This window comes from Macrobrachium nipponense, chromosome 20 (genome assembly GCF_015104395.2).
Source record: "Macrobrachium nipponense isolate FS-2020 chromosome 20, ASM1510439v2, whole genome shotgun sequence".
NCBI classification, from domain to species: Eukaryota; Metazoa; Arthropoda; class Malacostraca; order Decapoda; family Palaemonidae; genus Macrobrachium; species Macrobrachium nipponense.
The window spans coordinates 14,926,286-14,949,226 of NC_061089.1; the positions used below are offsets into that span (position 1 = coordinate 14,926,286).

The following is a 22,941-nucleotide window of genomic DNA, read 5'->3' on the forward strand; positions in this document are numbered from 1 at the left end:
TCAAAAGTCCTGTCGTTAAAAAACGGCATTAGCCGGCCGGCCCCCTTACGTTTAATGAGATTAAACAGTAACAATAACATTCTCTCTCTCTCTCTCTTACATATGTTTCTTTGTTTTGTAGTGTAAATAATTGATTTACCTTATAACTAATTTTCAAATATTAAGATTAATTAAAAATAGCGATTCCCAGTCCTTTTATCCACTTGGAGGAAGGTGGGCAGGGGAGTAAATGACAGTCTGATATACGAATTGGAGGAGGGGAAGGAGTCGGAGTCTAGGAGTTTCTCTCTCTCTCTCTCTCTCCATTATTATTCTCTCTGTCTCAGAAATAATTCATAATTTCACTCTTGATGGTCAGATATATGACGTTGCCATTCATTGGTGTCTCTCTCTCTCTCTCTGTTATTTGCTGTACGTATATATTTTTCATGATAAAATGTTTAAGATGACTGAAATGATATTAACAAGATAAGCTCAAAGATTAATGAAGTAATAGGTTAGTAATTTTAGGTATATTTGAAGTAGGATGTTATTAAAGGTATACATTTGGTATCTGAACTTTCAAGATAGGCAGTTATAAGCATGTTTAGTGGTGGTTTTAACTATTCGCGGGTTTTAACTATTCAAGGGGGTGTCTGGTACACATCCCCTGCGAATACAGGGGGAACACTATACTACTACTAGGAAATTACTCAAGAATACACAAGTTTTGCTGCTTACCCAGGAACTGTCACATCCAATTCTAACATGAGGGAACACTGTCGCTGTAGACTTTTGTAGATGTTCATAGTCTCCTCTGTAAAAAATGATATTGTTAGAATACAATAAAGTTTTGTACATACTTACCCGGCAGATATATACTTAGCTTATGTCTCCGACGTCTGACAGAAATTCGAATTTCGCGGCACACGCTGCAGGTAGGTCAGGTGATCTACCCCTCCTGCCGCTGGGTGGCAGGAATAGGAACCATTCCCGTTCTAGAACCAGATTTTCTCTTCCACCTGTCTCCTGAGGGGAGGCTGGGTGGGCCATTCATCGTATATATCTGCCGGGTAAGTATGTACAAAACTTTGTATTCTAACAATATCATTTTTGTACATGCAACTTCCCCGGCAGATATATACTTAGCTGATTGACACCCTTGGTGGTGGGTAAGAGACAACTATTTACTGAATAGACAGGTAAACAACATACGTTGTAGGTAATAAATAAATAAAACCTTGGTTCCTACTTGTTCAGGCGGAAGATTCCATGGCTAATGCCTAGGAATCTGCTTCGCCTCAAGAGCCTCAGCGAGGATGTGACCTATGGCTAAGAGTTCTTGTGGGTCTGTCGATGGGGTCTTATCCATTTACTCAACAGAGCCTCTTACATGACAATATGCCTATGCCTAGTGGCATAATTAAGGAGCACAACACCAATCCCGATCACCTGATCCTAACACGAGGGTTAGTGCTTAAGTTGAAAAGAGTTATCCCCAAACTCCTTTCAAACAACCCAAAGAAAAAAACACGACGTTAAATAAAATTAACTCACTAGTTAAGGATCAGTATCGGCTCCCTATCCCAGCAATGTATCCGCAGACACGTATCAACCAAGAGAGAAGGATCTCTCGTAGGTTATCTTGACATCCTTCGGATAATGGGAAGTCAACACAGAGTTCCATCATCCCCCGTATGTGACAGCTAATATGTCCTTATGACATATTGTTAAGGAAAGAACAAGAATTCGGAAAAAGCCTTGCATTCATGCGCTTTTAATTCTCAGCTGTTTGAAGGAATCATCAATGCACTTATCAAGTGCTTAGGAGATCACAATGTCTCAAAGAAGGCCAGGGCGTTCTTTGATATAGATCTCTTCTGGGTGAAGCCTGGAGCCTGGCTAGCGCTTTGTAGGCGCCTGTCTAGCGCCTCACGCCTGGCTGGAGCCTTGCGCCTGAATGGCGCCTAGAGCCTGGCTGGCGCCTGATTGGCTCCTCCCTCCTGGCTAGCACCTTGCGCCTGGCTGGAGCCTTGCGTCTGGCTGGCGCCTTGCGCCTGGAGCCTGGCAGAAGACTTCATGATTACTGTCTATGAGTGCATGCCTCAAGAGTTTCAGCGAGGTAGGGACCTATGACTGACAAACCCTTCTGGATCATGTCAATGGGGGCTAGCCCACTTACACGACAGAGCCTTCTCGGATTGTGCCAATGGGGGCTGACCCACTTACATGGCAGAGCCTTACCTGTATCATATCAATGGGGACTAGCCCTCTTACATGACAGAGCTAGGTTTCTCTTTACTGGAAGGAGCCTTGCGCCTGGATGGATCCTCAATCCCTGACTGGGAGGCCTAGCCTTGAAGGAGCCTGGCACCTGGATGGCGCCTGGTGGCTTCTAAGAAGCCTGGCTTGGCACCCTCGCGCCTGGCTTGGCTCCTCCACACTTGCTGGAGCTTCGAGCTTCAAGCTTGGAAGTGTCTACCGAAAATTTCGGTAGTTACACGTCATATATTCTTCGAAATTTTCGAAGCCAAATTCATTAAAAAGTTAATAAAAGCGTATGCCGAACCAAAGACCCAGTACTTCCCTGCAAAAGACAGCCCAGAAGATCGATGGCGATGAAAAACGAAAATCAAGTCAGGAGGTAGCAACAACATATGTTGACACTACCGCGACAGAGAAAATCTGGTTCTAGAACGGAAATGGTTCCTATTCCTGCCACCCACAGCGGCAGAGGGGTAGATCATCTGACCTACCTGCAGTGTGCCGCGAAATTCGAATTTCTGTCGGACGTCGGAGACATAAGCTAAGTATATATCTGCCGGGGAAGTTGCATGTACAAAACAAAGCTGTACCATAATATATTTCAAAATTGCTATACATTTTACAACAGTCTGGGTATTTTTTTACTCGTACATAATGTATTAATACAGTACATATTGTACTATATATATATATATATATATATATATTTATATATCATATATATATATATATATATATATATATATATATATATATTTATATATATATATATATATATATATATATATATATATTATATATATATATATATATATATATATATATACCTATACCGTATATACTCGAGTAATGTGCGATCGCATATCATGCGACCCCAAAATTTTCACCAATAAACAGTGGTTTTGTCATGTATCTCATGTATCATGCGAGTTCCTTTTCCGAGGTCAGTTCATAAGGTTGGTGCTTTAGCGTGCTAATGGCCGAGTCGTTCAGATGTGTGTTGCTGCTAGTGAAGTTACGGTAATTTTCTTACTAATCTCGAGAATTGAATAGAAGATCTCAAGATTAAAAAAGAATCCCAAGATAATAAAAGAATTGTATAAATAACACGCCTTGGAGTCCTAAATCATCATTCTCTCTCTCTCTCTCTCAGAAATACTGTAATTTGAGTCTTTCACCAACGGGTAACAGTAAATGTGTAGACATCGTGTGCGTGTTTAAAAAATAAATGTGCAGTACACACACATTCCGATGTTTCGGTTTTTGGAATTTTTCAATTTCGGAAATGTGAGGTCAGATGCACAATCAAACAAACATCACTACTGCAGCAAAAACATTTTTTTTCCTTAATGTTTTTCATTATTGTTATTTATTAATTACAGTTTATTTAAAATAAAATATTAATTTATAATACTGTTACATGAATGTGAGATAATTAAGATCACCTATTAATAAAAAATAGTGGGACAATGAATATCATATGTTCACTAATAAGCTATTATTTTCAAAAACAAACATTCCGTAAAACGCAAAAAAATATATGTACATAACAATCAAAGTCTTAATTAATGGTTTTTGCAGTTCAAACTTGTGAAATTTCAACAATAAGTATGACTATATAATATATCACCAATACCGATCTTGCAGTTGAAGTCGTAAAATTTTGAGGATGGTCCGGGAAAAGGATTTGTACTTTGTGATTACGTATCGCTACAACACCATGTGTATTTCATACCAACTATATTCGATGACGCAATCGCTACGATCACACTGGTTTTTTCATACCAACTATCATTAAAGTTAAAAATGATCCCGTATATTATTGTTTTCACGAAGAAATAATTATATAAAGAAAATTATCGAGTAATTTTTTTGTTGCCGTTCAGCAGTCAGAAAATCACGAACATGGTAACGTTCAAAACCTAGTGTCATCCATGGCATATGTCTATAAATAGAACAGAAGCAGAGGGCAGTCATTGGATAACAGATCTCCATGGTTACCAACCAGCCAATCAGGTGTTAGTTATACTACTCTGTGAATTTCTTAGAATGAACGTTTACACGTAACACACGGGAAGCTAACGATGATGTGTGCGCTTTGCATACAGTAGCTAGTTTTTGTTTTTATTAGTGTATTTTACTGATTACATGAATACTCTCTCTCTCTCTCTCTCTCTCAGGAAAGATACCGTCAATTCAATTTATCAGTATCTTTTCTTGATAGACAGTAAATATTTAGGACTCCAAAGCTTGGTATATGTCAATTATTTCATTATCTTGGGATTTTTGGTTAATCTTGGGATTTTCCATGGTCAACTCTTGGGATTAGTAAGAAAAATGCCATTACTTGAGTAGCAGTAGCAGCTGCTGCAGCGCACACCCAAATGAATCGGGTAAGCCTAGCACGCCAAACAGTAGCATTTACAAAATGAGCGGAGCTCTCTGGCTGGGCTGTTTTGGTCCACCCACGTGTTTGATCGCATATCTGCCAAATTTATAACAACAACAGAGATAAAACCATTTCTCCCATTACAGATATCAAATATTATCTTTTCCGTTGCGCGAATTCTAAATAAATTACGTAGGTTCACGATTGATAAAGCTTTTTTATGCAATAACAAGAAACGGAGTCAGATTTTCTATCAACAGGGCATCTCATTTTGGTGCTGTTGCGAATATTTCAACCAGTTCCACGTGCGTTTAAATCCATACTGACTGTACAGTCTGGAGGCAGTTCTCCCTTCTACACATCTTGATTTCTTAATATCGTAGGTATAGAATAAATTGGTGAGCAAGGAAATATGAAATAAAGCATAACAGTAAGTTTGACGAGTGAGAAAATAAACAATCGTATACAGACAGACTCTCACACACTCTCTCTCTCTCTCTCTCTCTCTCTCTCTCTCTCTCTCTCTCTCTCTCTGAGAAAATAATAGATAGGAAACAAAGACTAAATATTGCTTGAATGCGATATGGCAAAGTTTTGGCCTGACTGAAGTGTGGAGTGACTTTGACACCGACTTACAAGTTATTCCTCACAGCCATGGATAGACATCAACTTCACAGCCGAGAAAGGGCAATCATATACAAAATAAATAGGTATAGAAAATGCGAAATGAGGCCCTATGTTGTCCCATGAAAAAAGCTCTCGCTCGGACAGCTGTAAGATTTAGGGGAGAGAGAGAGAGAGAGCAGGGCCGAATAGGAAGGAGATTAAAGTTCCTGGGAATGAAAACCCCTTATAATCTTATAATTATAGCCTCGGGGTTTGTCTCAAGGACATTCAAAGGTCTGTCACACACGGGCAGTTGTTGTTGTTGTAAAATTAGCATAAGGGCAGATCTTTAAAAGCCACGCCAGGGAGCTCGCCATGGTGACAAGACTATACCTTCCATATGAATTGACGATGTCCTGTACGAAGATGCAGGAGATGAAGATGAAATGATCAAAGATCTGGAAGATGACGAATATGATGACTGCCTTGATGGCAAAGAATTCGGAGCAGTATTTGTTGATACGGACACGGAGAACGACTTTGGAGGATTTTAGTTTATTAATTTTATGCATTTTTTTTTACTTTAATAAATTTTCACTTACCTGCGTATCCTAAAATGAAAAAAATAGTTCAAGTAACAAATGTTTCTTTTACTGAGTAAAACAAAAAGTAAAAAATCCTTCGGTGTTGTGCCTTAATCAACTGATTTGGAAATTATAGATGGTTAGTCTAGAACAGTTAAACATGTTGTATAAACCAAAATAATGCAAATGGCGCACGATCGCTCTTTTGTATTTTTTAAAATACAATAGTAATATGAGAATGCATACAATATTATTGGATATAGTGAAGTACAAGTAAAGCATAACTTTTTAAAAGATCTACTGTTTTCCTCCGGTAGTAACTATCGCGATCTGCCGATTTGGGAAAGCATAGACGGCACGCTAATTTTATACCGCGTGTATGATGCGACCCCTTTAAAATTAGCTTCAAAATTAGGTTTCAAAAGTCGCATAATATGCGAGTATATACGGTATATATATATATATATATATATATATATATATATATATATATATATATATATATATATATATATATATTTTCAGTCCACATACATCTGCAAATGTCCAAAAGTAACACTTTAGTAAATTTCCTGAATTGAATAAGTAAAATTTTTCAAACTTATTACAAAATAGAGGCTAGGACAGGCTGTATAGGCTATGTAATTTGGCTATACGGACTACTAGGTACTCATTACTGTACACAGAAATCCTTTCCTCAGACAGTTTACACCAAATAAAATACTACACAAGTTGGTGACTAACATACTATACAAACCTGCTTAATAAGAACTCATCAACTTAAATGTTCCTCGCATAAATAGACAAAACTGTCAGTGATTAAAAATGATATGTTGCAAACGAGACAGGACTCACCTAGAAGAAAGCGCACTTGTCGATGATAGATCTTCACCGTCCCGTACGTCAGCATACTTGACAGATACAAGGAAAATTTCTGCCTCCCTCCGCTCCCAGTGGAATCTAAATGCTTGATGATATCCTCACTGAAAGCAAATATACTGTATTCAGTAATCATTTAACACTTCAGATAACTTGTAAAGTAAAACCCTGGATTTGTAGACTTGACTTTTCACAGATTTCTTAATGGAAGGTATGCATACATTTCTATGAGAAAAATGATATTGTTATGATACAATAAAGTTTCATGCATACTTACCTGGCAGATATATACTTAGCTATAGACTCCGTCGTCCCCGACAGAAATTCAAATTTCGCGGCACTCACTACAGGTAGGTCAGGTGATCTACCGCCCTGCTCTGGGTGGCAGGACTAGGAACCATTCCCATTTTCTATCAGATTTTCTCTTCCACCTGTCTCCTGCGGGGAGGCTGGGTGGGCCATCAATCGTATATATCTGCCAGGTAAGTATGTATGAAACTTTATTGTATCATAACAATACCATTTTCATACATTCAACTTCCCTGTCAGATATATACTTAGCTGATTGACATCCTTTGGTGGAGGGTAAGAGACAGCTAACTACTGAAAAGACAGGGAAACAACATATGTTGTAGGTATTTATAGACCTTGGTTCCTACCTGATTAGGTGGAAGAATTCGTGGCTACTGCCTGGGAGTTTGCTTCACCTCAAGAGCCTTAGCGAGATAGTGATCTGTGGCCACGAGTTCTTGTGGGTCTGTCGATGGGGTCTTATCCACTTACTCGGCAGAGCCTGACTGGCATTTGTCAATGGGTGCTAATCCGCTTATATGACAACACGCCTTCTTTAAGGAGCACACAACCGATCCTGTTCACCCGATCCTAACACCCTTGTTAGTTCTAAGATTGCCAAGAGTTATCCCCAAACTCTTCACAAACAACCCAAAACTCGAATTACACAGTCAATACGCACACACTAAAGTACAAAAAAAAAAAAATTTTGTACCCCTCTAATAGTCAGATACCACTCGATTTCCTTACTGAACCGAAGCGACGGCCGCCTGTGCGACATCTGACACTTCTTCCAGCAGGAAGCCAAGAACGTATCCGACAAGAGGGTTACGTACACAAAATTAAGGATCGGCGCTTGCTCCAATACCCAGAACCGTCTGCGCTGACACAAACGGACCTAGAGAAAAACATTTCTCATACATTACGCGCACGTCCTTCAAGTAATGAGATGCAAACACAGAGTTGCACCTCCAATATGTTGCATCTAAAATATTCTTCAGCGACATATTTCTTTGGAAGGCAATAGACGTCGCGATTGCTCTTACTTCATGAGCTCTCACTCTCAATAGTTTAAAAGTGTCATCTGGGCAGTTCTTATGCGCCTCGGTAATAACGCTTCTTACAAAGAAGGCTAAGGCATTCTTCGACATCGGTCTTTTGGGGTCCCTTACCGTGAGGCACGTCATAGACCGTGTTGCGAACCCCCCAAACCCCCCATCTGCTTCTTTCTGTTCAGATAGAATTTAAGCGTTCTGACCGGGCAAAGAGACCTCTGTCTCTCTGCCTACTAAGACTAGCCAGGCCTTTTACCACGAAGCTCCTGAGCCAGGGTTTCGAGGGATTCTCATTTTTAGCAAGAAAGAGAGTCTGGAACGAACAAATAGCAGTCTCTCCTTTGAAGCCCACTCGTGACTCAAGGGCGTGCAGCTCACTGACTCTCTTCGCCGTAGCGAGAGACAACAGAAACAGGCACTTCCTTGTAATATCTCGAAAGGAAGCCGTGTGAGGTGGTTCGAACCTTCCAGAAGATAGAAATTTTAGGACCACGTCCAGATTCCAGCTCAGAACTCTAGGTTCTTTTGATTTTGATGTTTCAAAAGAACGAATGAGATCATGCAAATCCTTATTATTGGCCAAATCTAATCCTCTGTTCCTGAATACAGCCAAGAGCATACTCCTGTATCCCTTAATGGTTGGTACAGAAAGATGCGATTTCTCCTTCAAGAACAGAAGGAAATCGCAATCTCGGTCACAGAGTTATTGGAGGAGGACAGCTTCTTCGACCTACACCAACTTCTGAACACCTCCCACTTTGATTGGTATACTCGCATAGTAGATGCTCTGCGGGCTCTGGCGATTGCGCTTGCTGCCTTGCGAGAAAACCCCCTCGCTCTGACAAGTCTTTCGATAGTCGAAAGGCAGTCAGAGCAAGAGCGGGTAGGTTTTGATGGTACCTCTCGAAGTGGGGTTGTTTGAGCAGATGTGTCCTGTTTGGAAGAGATCTGGGGAAGTCCACCGTCCACTCCATTACCTCTGTGAACCAATTTCGGGATGGCCAATATGAGGCTATCAGAGTCATCCTTGTCCCCTTCGAGGCCACAAACTTTCTGACCACCTCCCCCAAGATCTTGAATGGGGGAAAGCGTACATATCCAGTCCGGACCAGTTCAGGAGAAAGGCGTCTACTGCATAAGCTCTGGGGTCGTCTGCCAGAGCGCAAAAGGTGTCTATCCTCTTGGAGAGGAACGTGGCGAACAGGTCTATTTGAGGCTTCCCCCAAAGAGACCAAAGGATCTGACACACTTCTGAGTGGAGGGTCCATTCTGTGGGAAGGACATGGAACCTCCTGCTCAGCCTGTATGCTCTCACGTTCCTCTCCCCTTGGACAAACCTTGTTAGTAGAGTTATATTCCTTTGATTCGCCCAAATAAGAAGATCTCTTGTCAGTTCGTATAGAGCGAGAGAGTTGAGTCCCTCCTAGTTTTCTTATATAAGCCAGAGCGGTGGTATTGTCGGAGTTTATCTGCACTACCCCGTCTCTGACTATCTGTTCGAAGCCCTTTAACGCCAGATGAATGGCTAAGAGCTCCTTGCAATTTATGTGCCATGACACCAGCTCTTCCGACCAGGTGCCTGACACTTCCCTGGATCCTAAGGTTGCACCCCAACCTGCAACCTGGTTCTCCGACGCGTCTGAAATAATAATCAAGGTTCGGGTTCCGAACTTCCAGGGACACACCTCTGTTTTCCTCTAGAGGGGGTAACCACCACCTTAAGTGATTTTTCACTTCTGCCGGAATTGGAAAAGTATCGGAGAGCTGTCCTGTCTTCCAATTCCAATTCCTTTTCAGGAAGAACTGTAGAGGACGGAGATGCAGTCTTCCTAGAGGAAAGAAATGTTTCAGCGAGGAAAGGGTCCCCAGGAGGCTCAACCATTCCCTCGCTGAACTGCGCTCCTTCCCTAAGAAGCTGGAGACTGTGGCGCAACCTTTCGATATTCTCTCTTGAGAAGGAAACACTCGAAAACCCCGAGAATCCATCCGAATCCCCAGATAAACCATGTTCTGGCTGGGGATCATCTGAGATTTCTCGAGGTTTACGATCAATCCTAATGACTTTGTCAGGTCTAATGTTGTTGAAAGGTCCTCCAAACACTGTTTGTGCGACCTGGCCCTGATGAGCCAGTCGTCCAGGTATAGGGAGATGTTTATTCCCATCAGATGTAGATGTCTTGCTACATTCTTCATTATACTTGTGAAGACTTGAGGAGCCGTGGACAGGCCGAAACACAGGGCCCTGAACTGATAGATCCTTCCCTCCATCATGAAACGAAGGTACTTCCTCGACGAATGATGAATCGGGATGTGGAAATAGGCGTCTTGAAGATCGAGGGACGCCATCCAATCTCCTTGGCGAAGGGCTGCAAGGACTGAAGCAGACGTTTCCATGCTGAACTTCTGTTTCTCCACAAATCTGTTCAGAGCACTTACATCCAGTACTGGTCTCCACCCCTCCGAAGCTTTCGCTACTAGAAAAAGGCAATTGTAAAACCCAGGGGAGTTGTGATCCAGTACCAGCTCGATTGCTCTTTGTCCCACATCTGTTCTACAATTTGACGAAGAGTATCCATCAGTACAGGGTCCTTGTATCTGGCGGACAGTTCCCTCGGTGTTGATGTCAGGGGAGGGCTGTCCTTGAATGGGATAAATATCCCTTCTTGATGACCGACATGGACCATGTATCGGCTCTATGTTTGCCCAGGCTTCCGCAAATTCTTGCAACCTGGCACCTACAGGTGTTTGGAGGGTCGTTTCCTCATTTCCCCTTCTTAAAGGGTCAAAAGGAAGCTCTTCCTCTTCTTTCCGTCGTCTTTCTTCTGGAAATAGTTCTAGCCGGAGGGCCTCCTTGAAAGGGCTGCTGCTGCGTTGGATGAGCCCCTTTCTTTTCTTCATTGGCCACAGGCCTATTCTTCCTCGAAGATTGCCTGAGGAGATCTTGAGTCGCCTTCTCAGTTAGTGAATGTGCAATGTCCTTCACCAACTGAGAAGGGAACAAATGCTCTGAAAGAGGGGTGAACAACAAGGCGGATCTCTGTGAAGGAGAGACGGCCTAGTGAGGAAAGCACTATAAACTGCCCTCTTCTTCAGCATTCCCGCACCAAAGAGGGAGGAGACCTCTACCGACCCATCCTGAACAGCTTTGTCTATGCATGTAAGTATGCTATGCAAAGCTTCCGGGTTTAGGTCTTCCGCTTCCTGGGACTTTTAAGCCGAAACCCCAAGGGACCAATCCAGGAAATTAAATACTTCCAAGACGTGGAAAAGTCCCTTGAGGAGATGGTCCATTTCCGAAAGACCCCATGTTGCTCGGGCCGAGTTCAAGCAAGTCTTCTCGAGGAGTCTACGAGACTCGAGAAGTCCGATTCGGCCAAAGTAGGCAGAGACAATCCCATATTTTCTCCCGTCTCATACCATATGCCTCTTCTACCCGTAAGTTTGGCAGGAGGCATACAAAAGACCGTCCTACCTAGTTCCTTTTTAGTCTTAATCCAGGAATCTAGAGACTGTAGGGCCCTCTTCATAGATATGGCCGGTTTCATCTTAAGGAAGGATGAAGACTTGAGTGATTTAGCGCTCGAAAATAAGAGCGCGCGGAGAAGGAGCAGCAGCTGGAGTCAACGAATCTCCATATTCTTCTAGGAGAGAAGTAAGAACTTTATAGTTCGACAGTCCTTCTTTATTAGTTACCTCTTCTTCCGAAACGTCCTCTAAGTCGAGAGGATCGGAAGGAGAAAGCTCCCTTCTTTCGACTGTCTTCTCCTTTGACTTCTTCCTTTCCGTAGAAGAAGAACTTCTAACAGGCGAGGGACTAAGAGCTATTGACTCCCTACGCCTATCCTTAGGAGAATCTTGGTTAATTTGCGCCTGGCGCCTGATTGGCTCCTGGCGCCTATCAGGCTCTTCTCGTACAGTATGCGCCTGGCGCCTGGCAGGCGCATCGCGCTCGGAAGGCTCCTGGCGCCTGGCAGGCGCATCGCGCTCGGAAGGCTCCTGGCGCCTGGCAGGCGCTTCTTCCATTCTAGCTGGCGCCTGGCTGGCATTTTGCGCCTGGAACGATCTCGGGAATAATCAAGCTCTTTGCGCCTGGATGGCTCATCCCTTTCTGTGAGGACTTCAAAGTCTTCAACATCCTCACTGTCAGGTGTTCTCTGGCGCCTGCTTGGCACCTGGCGTCTGGCTGGCGCCAGGTGCCTGGCAGGAGTTTCTTCCTCTTCTACCTCTCGCCTGCCTGGTGCTTCGCTCTCCCCAGAGATGGCCGCCTGTGCGACAACTCCCCTGGAAGGCTCATTGCACCTGACAGGAGATCGGTGTCTAGATCTTTTGACAGGAAGCTTGTCGTCCTTTCTGGGAGAAGGCTCCTTGGAAAGGACTCCTACCAACGACGCTAGCTGCTCTTGCAAGTTCATTAAAATCTTCCTGGTAGAGGACTCCTCTTCTTCAAAAGCAGGAGAGGGAGATCTGGAAGGCGCTTGAGACTCCCTTACCGCAAAGGGAGTTAACTCCTTTCTAGCTCTCTTTAATACCGAAGGCGCTTCTTCTTCGGAAAAGCGCTCGGGGCTAGAGTTCAATTCAGGCTCTTTCCCGTTTCTCTTTAACGGACGGGAAAGCTTCGTATCTTTCCATCCTCTTTTCGGTGAGGGAGATCCCGATGATGAAAAGCACTCTCGTAGGATGCTTTTCCTGTAGCGATCCCTGGCAGTCCGAGATTTAACAGATTCTGCCGAAGGGACGCCTGATCGTTGGGGATTCTCCACAACCTTCGCACGGCTTTCGACTTTCCTTCCTTCCTCTCTGGGCCAGGGAAGCTTGGAAGCGGTCTAGGCCTGGGAGCATCGCAGAGACGACCAGACGCCCCCTCCACTACACTGGGGACACTTATATCCCTGGAAATATCACCCTAACTTTGCTTACCTTCTAATGCCGCCATTTTCTCTTGCATTTTTTGAAGGGAAGCCTTGAGTTCTGCAATTTCAGAAGCCAAATCAGAGGGATTAGCAACCTGTGATCGGCCTGATAAAGATGGAGAATAATGATGAGTAGAAGAAGCTACAGAACTAGACAGGGGTTCATTAGCTCTGGATCTACTAAGGCTTTCATAAGCCGCCTTTCTCTCTCTTTATCCTTCTCTAAGTTCTTCAAGTAAGAAGTTAGAGTCTTCCATTCCTGAGCACTCAATCTTTCACACTCATTACATGTGTTATCTAAAGAACACTCAACAACTCTACATCCACGGCATGCAGTGTGAGGATCTACCGAAGCCTTCGGAATCCTCACCTTACAGCCTTCATTCACACACACTCTGAAACCAACACTAGAGTCAGACATATTCAAGAAAAATCCAAAGCCAAGTCCAAAAACAGTTCCACAATAGCGAATGCCAAACAACGATCCAAGTACGTCACCAAAAATCGGTCGAAAGAAGATCAAAAGCGTTGAAAAAAGAATTCCAGTCAGGAGGTAGTAACAACAATGTTGACATCACCGGCGACAGAGAAAATCTGATAGAAAACGGGAATGGTTCCTAGTCCTGCCACCCAGAGCAGGGCGGTAGATCACCTGACCTACCTGTAGCGAGTGCCGCTAAATTTGAATTTCTGTCGGGGACGACTGAGTCTATAGCTAAGTATATATCTGACAGGGAAGTTGAATGTATGAAAATTCAGATTACTGGATTTTCATGTCAATTTCATGATTAAATGCACTTTGTGATAAAACTATTATATAACCTATTATAAGCATTTTTAGTTAGTTTTTCTTGAGTTTGAACTAACAAAATACGCAGTTTTAACATTTCTATAGGGGTTCTAAGTACTCGTGGATTCTAGCTATTCATGGGGGAGAGGGGGGGTCTGCTATGCCACTATACCGGAGTATTTTAATAGTTTTATAACAAAAAGTGCATTTAGTCAAGAAAATGATATGAAACTACAGTAATTTGTGAATATTTTTCAGTGAAAAATACTACGAATAGGCAGATTTTCCGTGAATAATGGGTAATATATACGGTCCATAGAAAAATCCATGAATAATGGGGGTTTACTGTACAAGACACCAACCTACTCACGAACAAACACAATCGTGAATCTAAATTGTGTTCAGAGTGCTCCTCTTGACCACCTGTAAGATCAGATTCTGTTCTGAGTGCCTAGTTTAAAAAATATAATACTGTAGGTACAGTGTAGTGTGTTTTAGGATGAAAAATCATACAGTTCTGTATCGAATGTACACCATACTGTTCTTGAACAGAACGTAACTGGTTCGTAAGTAAGATGGTGCCTGTATTTCTTTAAACAAAACCTACCAAGTACGCGAAACCTTCACAGCCATGATGCTCCTGAAGTCTTTATCGCGTCGTTTCTCGGAACTCAGGTGTCCAGTGGCGGCCAGCCACACAATGGCGAACTTCCCCTTCCTGGGATGAAGGATGTCGTAGCTGTAGAACATGGCTGATTGATTGTTTTGAATCCCTCCCTGCAGACACAAAAGGAACAGATCACTGTAAAACGACATTCATTTTTAATGCTACAAGATGCTGGGGTCAGACTTAAATATCTTCATCAGAAATATCGAACTGAATATAGAATCAGGGCCAGAGACCAAGCACTTAGATCCACGAGGTCATTCAGCGCTGAAGGGGAAATTGATAGCAAGGTTTGAAAGGAAACCCTCGTAGTGGCACCAGGAAACAATTGTTAGAGAGGGTGGAATGTACGACGGAAGAGATTATGAACGAAGGTACAGTAAAAGAAATGAGCGAGGTTGTAGCTAGGGGCCAAAGGGGAAAGGGTGCTGCAAAGACCCTTAAGTAATGCCTACAGTGCACCATGTAAGGTATATACTGACAAAACTAACTCCCTATGAGGGCTATTCCATACAATTAAAAAGTGCAATCAAGTTTAATGCTACGTACTCAGTTTGCTAAGAGTTTTATCTTGGCTACAATGCAAATATGGTATAGTTTGCCAGGTTCAGTTGTGGAATATCCTGCTCTCCAAATACTCAAGCGATGAGAAAATTCATCTCTGCTCTCTGCTGCTCACATCTGAATTTCAGGTGTTAACAGTTTTTTCAATTCCATTGATATTTATTTATCAAATATCCATATATAACTTGTCCACAGGCAAATATCCACTATGGAATGCATAGTGAAAATGGCCACAATTCCATTGACTTGACAAAGTATAATACTACATAGGCAAATGATTGTGGCTAAGTCCCTGAGTACAGTATATAAACTAAATAATGCAAAGAAAACGTGCATCTAGCCCAAGCCAGGATCCCATGAATTCACCAATGGTACCAGTGATATCCAAGTAGAAAAATACTTTAGTGGGCCAAGTGAAAATTACAATAATTCCTACGAAACAAAATATGACATTGTTATGATACAATAAAGTTTCATACATACTTACCTGGCAGATATATACATAGCTATCGACTCCGTCGTTCCCAACAGAATTTCAAATTTCGCGGCACTCGCTACAGGTAGGTCAGGTGATCTACCGCCCTGCTCTGGGTGGCAGGACTAGGAACTATTCCCGTTTTCTAATCAGATTCTCTCTTCCACCTGTCTCCTGCGGGAAGGCTGGGTGGGTCTTCAATTGTATATATCTGCCAGGTAAGTATGTATGAAAACTTTATTGTATCATAACAATGTCATTTTCATACATTCAACATACCTGTCAGATATATACATAGCTGATTGACACCCTTTGGTGGAGGGCAAGAGACAGCTAACTAACTGACTAGACAGGTAAACAACATATGTTGTAGGTATAAATAAACTTAGTTCCTACCTTATTAGATGAAGACTTCGTGGCTACTGCCCCAGGAGTCTGCTTCATCTCAAGAGCCTTAGCGAGGATAGTGATCTGTGGCCAAGAGTTCTTGTGGATCTGTCGATGGGGTCTCATCCACTTACTCGACAGAACCTAACTGGCATTTGTCAATGGGAGCACATCCGCTTATATGACAACACGCCTTTATTTAAGGAGCACACAACCAATTCCCGATCACCCGATCCTACCCAGTGTTAGTTCTAAGATTGCCCAGAGTTATCCCCAAACTCTTAGCAAACAACCACAAACTCGAACTCCATACATACAAAAATAAAAATTTTGTACCCCTCTAATAGTCAGATGTCACTCGATTTTCAAATGAAGCGAAGTGAAGGCCGCCTGTGCGACAACTGACACTCCCATACACCGAAAACACGAGAACACATCCGACAAGAGGGTTACGTACACAATTTAGGATTGGTGCTTTCTCCTTTACCCAGAACCGTCTGTGCTGACACAAACGGACCTAAAGAAAAACATTTCTCATACGTAACTCGCACGTCTTTTTAAATAATGGGATGCAAACACGGAGTTGCATCTCCAATAAGTTGCGTCCAAAAATGTTTTTTGAGTGCATATTTCTTTGGAACGCCACAGAGGTTGCGATTGCCCTACTTCGTGGGCTCTCACTCTTAAAAGATTAAAAGAATCAATCTGAACCAAGTTCTTATGAGCTTCCAAAATGACACTTCTAACAAAGAAGGCTTAAGGGCGTTCTTGGACATTGCTCTCTTGGGGTCTGTTTTACTGAGCACCAAAGACCTTTTTAGCGAAACCCCCAACTGCTTCTTTCCTTCCTGTCCCAGATTAAAATTTTAGAGCTCTAACCCGCGGGCAAAGGGATCTTTCTGCCTCTCTGCCCACCAAACTAGAAAGTCCTTTCACTTCGAAACTCCTGGGCCAGGGATTCGAAGGGTTTTCGTTTTTGGCAAGAAAGAGAGACTGAAATGAACAAATTGCAGAGTCTCCCTTGAAGCAACTGCTTGATTCAAGGGCGTGCAATTCACTGACCCTCTTTGCCGTTGCAAGAGACATCAGAAACAAACACTTTCTAGTGATGTTACGAAAAGAAGCAGTGTGTAATGGTTCGAATTCTTTACTGAGGATAGAAATTTAAGAACCACATCTAAGTTCCAGCTTGGAACCAATTAGGTTCAAGTGACTTTGATGTTTCGAAGGAACGAATGAGGTCGTGCAAATCCTTATCATTCGTTAGATCTAATCCCTTGTTTCTAAAGACTGCTGACAGCATACTCCTGTACCCCTTAATAGTCGGTACCGAGAGAGTGAGACTTTCTCTAAGAAACAGAAGGAAATCCGCAATTTTGGTCACAGAAGGTAAGCTGGAAGAGGACAGCTTCTTCGACCTGCACCAGTTTCTGAAAACTTCCCACTTCGATTGGTACACTCGCCTAGTAGATGACCTGCGGGCTCTAGCAATTGCGCTTGCTGCCTGGCGAGAAAACCCCCTCGCTCTGACAAGTCTTTCGATAGTCGAAAGGCAGTCAGAGCAAGAGCGGGTAGATTTTGATGGTACCTCTCGAAGTGGGGTTGTTTGAGCAGATCTATTCTGTTTGGAAGAGATCTGGGGAAGTCCACCGTCCACTCCATCACCTCTGTGAACCAAATTTGAGCTGGCCAATACGGAGCAATCAGAGTCATTTTGGTTCCTTCGGATGCCACGAATTTTCTGACTACTTTCCCCAGTATCTTGAACGGGGGAAAAGCGTAAACGTCTATCCTGACCAGTCCAGGAGGAAGGCGTCTGTTGCATAAGCCCGGGGATCTTCTACTAGGGCACAAAATGTGTCTATCCTCTTGGAGAGGAATGTGGCGAAAAGATCTATTTGAGGCTTCCCCCAAAGGAGCCAAAGGCTCTGACAGACTTCTGAGTGGAGTGTCCATTCTGTGGGAAGGACCTGGAAACCTCCTGCTCAATCTGTCCGCTCTCACATTCCTCTACCCCTTTGGGGACAAACCTTTTTGTTAGAAGAACTACCTTCCTTTGGTTCGCCCAAATCAAAAGATCTCTTGCTAGCTCGTACAGAGCGAAAGAGTGCGTCCCTCCTTGTTTCTTGACATAAGCCAGGCTGTCGTATTGTCTGAGTTTATCTGTACGCCTTTGCCTCTGACTATGTGTTCGAAGCTCTTTAGCGCCAGGTGAATTGCTAAAAGCTCCTTGCAATTTATGTGCCCATGACACCTGTTCTGCCGACCAGGTGCCTGACACTTCTTTGGATCCCAATGTTGCCCCCAAGCCCGACTCCGAGGCGTCTGAGAACAATGTCAGGCTTGGGTTCCGTACTCGCAGGGACACTCCTTTTTTTTCTTTTAAGGGAGTCAACCACCACTTTAAATGATGTTTTATTTCCTCCGAGATTGGAAACGTGTCCGAGAGCTGTCCTGTCTTCCAACTCCAACTTCTTCTCAGGAAGAACTGAAGCGGACGAAGATGCAATCTTCCTAGGAGAAAGAACTGTTCGAGCGAGGAAAGGGTCCCCAGGAGGCTCAGCCATTCCCTCGCTGAAGTGCGCTCTTTCCCTAAAAAGTTCGATACTGTGGCACAGCCTTTCTTTATTCTTTCTTGAGATGGAAAAACTCGAAAACCCCGAGAATCCATCTGAATCCCCAGATAAACCACGTTCTGGCTGGGGATCATCTGAGACTTCTCGAGGTTCACGATCAATCCCAATGATTTCGTCAATTCCAGTGTTGTTGACAGGTCCTCCAAACACTGCTTTCGAGACCTGGCTCTGATGGAAGCCAAGGTTCCGTCCAGGTTACAGGGGAGAAAAGTTTATTCCCTTTTCAAATGTAAATGTCTTGCTACATTTTTCATCACGTCCGTGAAGACCCTTGAGGGAGCCGTGAAAGGTGGCCGAAACACAGGGCCCTGAACTGATAGGTTCTTCCTTCGAACATAAATCGAAGGTACTTCCTCGACGAATGGTGGATCGGGATGTGGAAATATGCGTCCTGAAGGTCTAGGGACGCCATCCAATCCCCTTGCCGCAGAGCTGCAACGGACTGAAAGCAGACGTTTCCCATGCTGAACTTCTGTTGTTCTACGAATTTGTTCAGCGCACTTACGTCCAGTACCGGCCTCCATCCCCCCGAGGCTTTTGCTACAAGAAACAAGCGATTGTAAAACCCCGGGGAGCTGCAATCCAGCACTAGCTCTATTGCTCTTTTGTCCCACATCTGTTCCACCATCTGACGAAGAGTATCCATCAGAACAGGGTCCTTGTATCTGGCGGACAATTCCCTCGGTGATGTTGTCAAGGGAGGAATGTCCTTGAATGGGATGCGATAACCCTTCTTGATGATCGACATCGTCCACGGATTCGCTCCTATGTCTTCCCAGGCTTTCGCAAATGAATGTAACTGGCTCCTAGGGTGTCTGGAGGACAGAACTCACTTTCCTTTCTTAAAGGGACGGAAGGAAGACCTGCCCCTCTTTTCTGTTGACTTCCTTCTGGCGATAGATCTAGTTGGAAGACCTCCTCGAAAGGGCTGCTGCTGAGCTGGACGAGCCACTTTCTTTTCCCCACTGGCCACAGGCCTATTCTTCCTTGAAGATTGTCTAAGGAGATCCTGGGTGGCCTTTTCAGTCAGAGAATGCGCAATATCCTTCACCAACTGCGAAGGAAAAAGGTGTTCTGAGAGAGGCGCAAACAATAAGGCGGCCCTCTGCGAAGGAGAGACGGCCTTCGTGAGGAAAGCACTGTGAACCGCCCTCTTCTTTAAAACTCCTGCACCAAAGAGGGAGCATACTTCAGCCGATCCATCCTGAACAGCCTTATCAATGCAGGTGAGGATGCTATTTAGGGTTTCTGGGTCCAGTTGTTCCTTTTCCTGAGATTTCTTGGCCAGAAACCCCAAGGGACCAATCTAAGAAGTTAAAAACTTCTAAAGTGTGAAAAAGTCCCTTGAGGAGGTGGTCCGTTTCCGAAGCCCCCATGTTACCTTCGCTGCATTCAAGGCGTGTCTTCTCGATGAATCCACTAAACTCGAGAAGTCTGACTCAGCTGAAAACGGACAGAGACAATCCCATATTCTCTCCCGTTTCGTACCCAAATGCCTCTCCTCCCTGTAAGTTTAGCGGGAGGCATACAAAAAAGACCGTCCTTCCTAACTCCTTCTTCTTCTTGAACCAGGAGTCAAGAGATTGAAGCGCCCTCCTCATAGATATAGCAGGCTTCATTTTTAAGGAAACGAGGGAAGACTTGTGCGTTTTCGTGCTCGAGAACAGAGAGCGTGGAGAAGGAGGAGCGGCTGGCGTTAAAGAGTCTCCATATTCCTCCAATAGAAGGGACGAAAGAACTTTATAATTAGAAGATCCTTCCTTCATTTCATCCTCCGAGTCATCTTCTGGGTTCATAGGCTCGGAAGGAGAAGGCTCCCTTCTTTCTTCTGACTCTTCCCTTACTCTCTTTCGAATGTCAGGCTCTTCATACGAGGAATGCGCCTGGTGCACAGCAGGAGTATCTCGCCTGGTAGGAGTAACGTGTTGGAATACTCCTGGCGCTTGGCAGGCGCAGAGCGCCTCGAATACTCCTGGCTTCTAGTAGGCGCATCTTGTTCAGAATACTCCTGGCGCCTGGGAGGAGTATTAAGTTCTGCATACTCCTGGCGCCTGGGAGGAGTATTAAGTTCAGCATACTCCTGGCGCCTGGGAGGAGTATAAGCTTCGGAATACTCCTGGCGCCTGGGAGGAGTATAAGCTTCGCGAATACTCCTGGCGCCTGGGAGAGTATAAGCTCGTGGAATACTCCTGGCGCCTGGGAGGAGTATAAGCTTCGGAATACTCCTGGCGCCTGGGAGGAGTATTAAGTTCAGAAAACTCCTGGCGCCTGAGAGGAGATATCGAGGCCGCGTGGGCGACTCCTGGGCGCCTGGTAAGGAGTACGTCGCTCCAAATACTCCTGATCCTTAGAATGCGTCTGATGTTTAGTAGGAGTATTGATTCCGGTAGGCGCTTTCCGTCTCACAAGCGCTCTACTCCTAACAGGATCTTCCTCTTCAGCTAACTCCTGACGCTTGGTTGAAGGTCTTGCATGTTGTACTGCATACTGTGGCTCTTTGCGCCTACTCGGAGCCTGGCTCCTGGTTGGCGCCCTACTCTTGACAGGAGTAACTTCCTTTCTTACTTCTCTCCTGTCTAGCGCATTGCTCCCCCCAGAGATGGCCGCCTGTGCGACAACTCCCCTGAAGGGTGCGTCGCGCCCGACAGGAGATTGGTATTTAGATCTTTTAATAGGAAGCCTATCATCCTTCTTACGAGTAGGCTCCTTATATAGAGTTCCTACTAACGAGGCTAATTGCTCTTGCATATTCCTCAATATTTTCCTGGTTGAGGAGTCTTTCGAATCAGGAGAGGGAGATCTGGAAGGCGCTCTAGGATCCCTTCCAGACCCAGAGTCTGAATGTATTCTCGCCTTCTTTATTACCGAAGGCGCTCCTTCTTCAGAGAAGGCTCGGGACTAGAATTGAGCTCAATGCTCTTCATATCCTCTTTCAAAGGACGGGAAAGTTTCGACTCCTTCCATCCTCTTCTCGGAGAAGGCGAACTAGACGACGAAAAGCACTCTCGAAGGACGCTTTTCCTATAGCGGTCCTTGGCAGTATGTGATACGATCGATTCTGCCGAAGGGACGCCTGATCGTTGGGGATTCTCCACAACCCCCGTACGGCTTTCGACTTTCCTTCTCCTCCGGGCCAGGGAGCTTGGAAGAGGTCTAGGCCTGGGAGCGTCGCAGAGACGACCAGACGCCCCCTCCACTACACTGGGACACTAATATCACTAGCGAAACCACATTCACTTTCCTTACCTTCCAATGCTGCGACTTTTTCCTGCATTTTCTGAAGGGAAGCTCTAAGTTCTGCTATTTCCGAAGCAGAACTAGAGGGATTAGCAATTTGTGAACGGGCTGAAACAGAATGGGCATGATTATCAGAGGAAGAAGCTACAGAGCTAGATAGTAAATCATGAGAAGCAGACATTCTGCGGGTTTTATAAGCCGCCTTCCTCTCTCTATCTTTCTCTAACTTCTTCAAGTAAGAAGTTAGATTCTTCCACTCTTGTGCACTCAGTTTCTCACACTCGTTACACGTATTCTCAATCGAGCATTCAACCATTCTACACCCACTACAAATATGTGAGGATCTACCGAAGCTTTCGGAATCCTCACCTTACAGCCCTCATTCACACACACTCTGAAACTAACACTAGAGTCAGACATATTCACGAATTCCAAAAACCAGTCCACGATAGCGAATGCCAAACAACGATCCAAGTACGTCACCAAATATCAGCGAGAGATGATCAAAAGCTTTGTGAAAAACGAATTCTAGTCAGGAGGAAGTAACAACAATGTTGATACCGCCGGCGACAGAGAGAATCTGATTAGAAAACGGGAATAGTTCCTAGTCCTGCCACCCAGAGCAGGGCGGTAGATCACCTGACCTACCTGTAGCGAGTGCCGCGAAATTTGAAATTCTGTCGGGAACGACGGAGTCGATAGCTATGTATATATCTGACAGGTAAGTTGAATGTATGAAACCATAAAATACTGCATAATGCGATAAAATGCTTCCAAAACAGAAATCGCATAATTGAGTTTTCTGTACGGTGGATAATGCTGTGTGAAACCTTCAGCCATGGTCCATGAAACTCTCAGCCAAAGCCTGGTGCCTGTCGTTACAAGGAGTTACAAGGATTAAGATGTCTCAAAGACTTGTCAGTCCATCCGAGGAGACATTGGCAACTAATAGGTAGTAGCGCTAGACGCACAACGTCTAACTTAACCTAAAATAAAATAAAAACTACCGAGGCTAGAGGGCTGCAATTCAGTATATTTGACGATTGGGAGGCGGGTGATCTAATACTAGCCTAATATGAGGCACACTGTTGGCACTTACCTCCTATGGGGCGGCTTACCTGCCACTACTAAAGGTTCTTTGACCCCTAAACACCTAACCTAACCTAAGGTACAGCAAGTTACCACAACTAGGGATGTGACTAATCTAATGAAGGGGTCTTTACCTGG

At 44.1% G+C, this 22,941-nt stretch overlaps 1 protein-coding gene across 3 annotated transcripts in view; it reads right to left on the minus strand.

Annotated features, from left to right (window-relative positions):
* Positions 1–14,521, minus strand: part of LOC135222243 (titin-like) — a 156,978-nt gene extending 142,457 nt beyond the window's left edge. For all 3 annotated transcript variants that reach the window (XM_064260376.1, XM_064260371.1, XM_064260365.1), the window contains exons 1-3: positions 14,356–14,521; positions 6,679–6,806; positions 721–796 (exon numbers count right to left, since the gene is read on the minus strand). In XM_064260376.1, the coding sequence (XP_064116446.1) occupies positions 721–796; positions 6,679–6,806; positions 14,356–14,498 (347 nt within the window). In that variant the 5' untranslated portion in view covers positions 14,499–14,521. The remainder of the gene's footprint in view (positions 1–720; positions 797–6,678; positions 6,807–14,355) is intronic.
* Between the last annotated feature and the right edge of the window lie 8,420 nt (positions 14,522–22,941).